The following is a 3,666-nucleotide window of genomic DNA, read 5'->3' as shown; positions in this document are numbered from 1 at the left end:
GAATCTGTCATCCTAAAAAATAACCATATTTAGAAAACGAAACAGCTGTACAGGGTTTGAGAGGTGGAGGTAAAACGGTCGCTGAGCGTTCAGTGTCCCGTGTAGAAAAACGGTAATCCAGATCAGGCAGGAGAGTGACGCGAGTCCGGCAGAACACTTCAGAACCAGAACTCTGGGTCGTCAAGTAAATCTAATTAAGTCTCTTCAGGGAAGAAAAAAAAAGAAAAAAAAAAAAAAAAAAAAAAAAAAAAAAGGAAAACTAGCTTTCATTTCCCTCCACAACTTTGCCGTTTTCCCCCTTTCTTTTCTCTAAAAAAAGGGGGGCTCACTTTTCAAAATGTGATGAACATCTAAATATTGTGTTCAAATCTTTAAGTCCATATATTTTTTTCCCTTAAACTCAGCACACTATTAAAACAGAGAGATGGTGAAAACAGAGGGCATTACAAAAAATCAGATCACAAGACTTGGAACCTCCAGGACGCTTGGTCTTTGTAGTCCAAACAGTCTGTAGTGTTTAAGTTGAGTTTCCAGGAGGAGGCCGTTTGCTCCTTGTAATCCAGGCAGTCAGAAGAATTGAAGGCCAGGCCAGTGCCACTGTAGGCCTGGTGATGATGGTGGTGGTGATGTCCTGAGGACTGACTGATGTGGTGGTGGGGGTGCGTGGGCATGGACGACGCCGTCATGGGGCTGAGCTGATGAGGGTGGTGGTGAGTGTGCATGGGGGCCAGATAGGAGCCACAGTCCACTCCGCTGAAGTAAGAACCAGAAGGAGTCGGGTAGCCCTGGCTGTAGCCGGTGGTCTGGTTGTAGGGCATGGGGTAGGAGGAGCCGGCCGTGCCTGAGACGGAACGCTGCATGCAGGAGGCATTTGAGGGAGCGACGGGCTCTGGCAGGGAGACAGATGGGGGTGCGGAGCCTGGAGAAATGGCAGGGCTCCAGATTGATGAGACAGTACTGATAGAGGTAGAGGTGCTACTGATGCCTGTGTTATTGGTTGAGGAAGAGGAGGAAGAGCCAGCGCTGGAGACGGCAGGAGGGGTGAACTGGCCGCTGCTCTCTGAACCCGTGCTCTCCCGGGTGGGTGAGGATTTCTTCTTTGCGGGCCGAGCTTTAGTGCTGCTGCCACTCTGCTGCTGCTGACGACATTTAGCACGCCGATTCTTAAACCACACCTGCAGGACAGAGAGAGGAAACAAACACTTAAAATATGCTTTAAAATTCTGGTTGAACAACTCCTTAAAAAAAACAGAGGCATGAAAATACGATAGCACAGTCCATTATATCCGATACACAAACACGCATGCACAGAGAGCTCCATTAAATGATTATGGAGACCTTCCGTGCATGTCTGAAGGACATGTTGGAGAGCCATTGTGCAATATCAGAGTGGAAAATAGCTAGTTATTACCAGTTCCTGGCTTTAATTTGCATGCAGGGCCTTTCTGTTTTACTGTGTGGATCTAATTTCAGTGCTTGTAGACGGCTGGGTGATAGCAGCCTATTGAGTTTCTCTGCAGAGATGGTAATTCAATAGTGGAAGGAGGGTCTGACCGTGTAAAGCGTTTTGTTTCATGTGCTTATTAAGAGCAAATAAAATTGCTTGGGAAATTGACAGAGGGTTGCTCCTTTAGGCCTCAGATCACTTCAGAAAAAGCATTATTTGCATGAAAAATCTACAGTAGACTGTGGGAATTTTACATTTCCTCATCACTGATATTTACATCAACTTCAAGGTAGAGTGAGCCTTTTAATCACAGTGATCATCAGTACCATTTGGTCTAAATAGCCACATTTCTTCAGTAAAATCAGTTCAATATGCACAAACAAATGCACCAAACACTATTTTGTTTTGGAGAGTACAAATTATTCTAGCATAATTATTAAATTCTGTCATGCTGCATAATTTAAACATATCAAAAAGAAAGAAAAAGAAAAAAAAAGGAGCAGAAATCACCTGGCAATTAACCCGAGTTATGTAATGGCTGTATAACTAGGGTGACAAAATGTTAAAAACACCTAGGAGTCTATAATAATAATAGCAACAATTTTTTTTTTTACAATTGTTGCAATTATTATTATAGACTCTTATGTGTGTTTTTAAAAAACTACTACGAACTTTTACGAAAATCAGTAGGGGGAGCAGCTGAGCATAACTAACGTTTTTGGAAAATTGTCATAGATTAAATAGTTTCTTAGAGAGAAATTTTTTTTTTCTCTCAAACATTCAGTGGTTACATGTACCTGAACTCTGGACTCGGGAAGGTTGATCTTCAGCGCCACCTCTTCTCTCATAAAAATGTCCGGGTATCGAGTTTTGGCAAAGAGCGCTTCGAGAATGTCAAGCTGTGAGCGCGTAAATGTCGTTCTTTCCCGCCGCTGCTTTCTGGGTGTTGCTGCAAATAATAAGAAGAAGAAAAAAGGCCATAAGTGTACACACAATAGCAATATTACGCGTTATAGAAATAGTGGAAATGTCTGCTTAGATGTAAAATAGCTTCAGGACATTTTAAGGTACTATTTTCGGAAATTATTATTATTATTATTATTATTATTTTCATTTATTTATTTTACCTCAAAGCGGTTTAAAAATTGTAGCGGGCTACTTTACAGAGGTTTTGTGGATTCTCTTTAAAAAACATGTTGAAAAAAAAGGACAATGTCAAGAATATAATTTTCCCCTTAACTGAAGTGCCTGAAACAGTTAATAAATTTATCACAAAAAAAAAAATAAAAATAAAAAATTAGGAATTAAAGAAAGGAAAAAAAGACGGGATTCATACTCGCATATAATGCTCGCGTATATCGCTGTGTTAAACAGTTTATAATGCACGTAAAACGTGTACCTGGGTATCCGACGGACGGGTGCAGCAGGTCCATGGCTGCGCCGCTCAGCCCCAGGCCGTTCATGGCGTAGGGGGGCTGTTTGAGGTATGACATCATGCTAGAGGCAGTCACGGGTCCCCCCAGATCTTGCCAATAGTTCGATTTCCCCCGATGTTGCAGTTTGACGAAGGACGGACCCAATTTATGTTACTGAAATGCGATTGCAATAACACAAATAATATTAACAGTTGATATGCTTAACTAGGAAAAGAAAGTACGAAAAATGCTAAGTAAATTAAACATGTGTCGACACGAGAAAGTATTAATAAGCGATAGACAACCTAATTGATTGGTTTAAAATAACTAAGAATTTCTCTATAACCTTTTTCGAAAATAGCCTAATAATAGCCTAATGTAGCCTAATAATAATAATAATAATAATAATAAGACAACGAATCTTATTTCTCTTTTCTAAAAAAACAACAACGGCATAATGGTGAAAACGGCATACCAGCACGCAAATTATAATTGCATTCCTAAATATTTCTATAATTGTACGTGTAGCCTATATAACTGTGTGTGTGTGTGTGTGTGTGTGTATGTATGCATGTATGTATATGTATATAAAAAAAAACACATGCATATAAAATATTTAGCAAATGTTGACTATTTATTTTACATTATTTTTAAAGCACTGATTAAAAAATTTAAATACGGCTCTGCGGAGCTTGTCTATCTTAACGGGGCATTTAAGACCAAATCTGTGCGGTTTCAAAGTAGGCCTACTTATTTAAAAAATTACAAAACTCGCAGGCCAAGTAAACATGGTCTCCAGGGTCA

The 3,666-nt window shown here is 40.0% G+C and overlaps 1 protein-coding gene across 1 annotated transcript; it reads right to left on the bottom strand.

Moving 5' to 3' along the window:
• Positions 1-249: 249 nt before the first annotated feature.
• On the bottom strand, positions 250-3,032 carry LOC107715971 (homeobox protein OTX1 B-like). Its single transcript, XM_016522252.1, has 3 exons — positions 2,847-3,032; positions 2,245-2,396; positions 250-1,175 (listed from the first exon to the last, which is right to left on the bottom strand). Exons 1-3 carry the CDS (start codon positions 2,941-2,943, stop codon positions 459-461), a joined length of 966 nt encoding a protein of 321 aa, XP_016377738.1. The 5' UTR covers positions 2,944-3,032; the 3' UTR covers positions 250-458.
• Positions 3,033-3,666: the final 634 nt, after the last annotated feature.

Source organism: Sinocyclocheilus rhinocerous, unplaced genomic scaffold, assembly GCF_001515625.1.
Source record: "Sinocyclocheilus rhinocerous isolate Xijiao unplaced genomic scaffold, SAMN03320098_v1.1 scaffold749, whole genome shotgun sequence".
Taxonomy (NCBI): domain Eukaryota; kingdom Metazoa; phylum Chordata; class Actinopteri; order Cypriniformes; family Cyprinidae; genus Sinocyclocheilus; species Sinocyclocheilus rhinocerous.
This window is presented reverse-complemented; position numbering and strand designations above follow the sequence as displayed.

What these genes read in the sequence shown, in the direction of transcription:
- LOC107715971 (XM_016522252.1), bottom strand. Translation starts at nt 2,943, where the DNA reads ATGATGTCATACCTCAAACAGCCCCCCTACGCCATGAACGGCCTGGGG. An exon ending in CCCGTCCGTCGGATACCCAG is followed by an intron (nt 2,397 to 2,846) that starts GTACACGTTTTA and finishes TATTATTTGCAG; the next exon opens with CAACACCCAGAAAGCAGCGG. An exon ending in TTCCCGAGTCCAGAGTTCAG is followed by an intron (nt 1,176 to 2,244) that starts GTACATGTAACC and finishes TCTGTCCTGCAG; the next exon opens with GTGTGGTTTAAGAATCGGCG.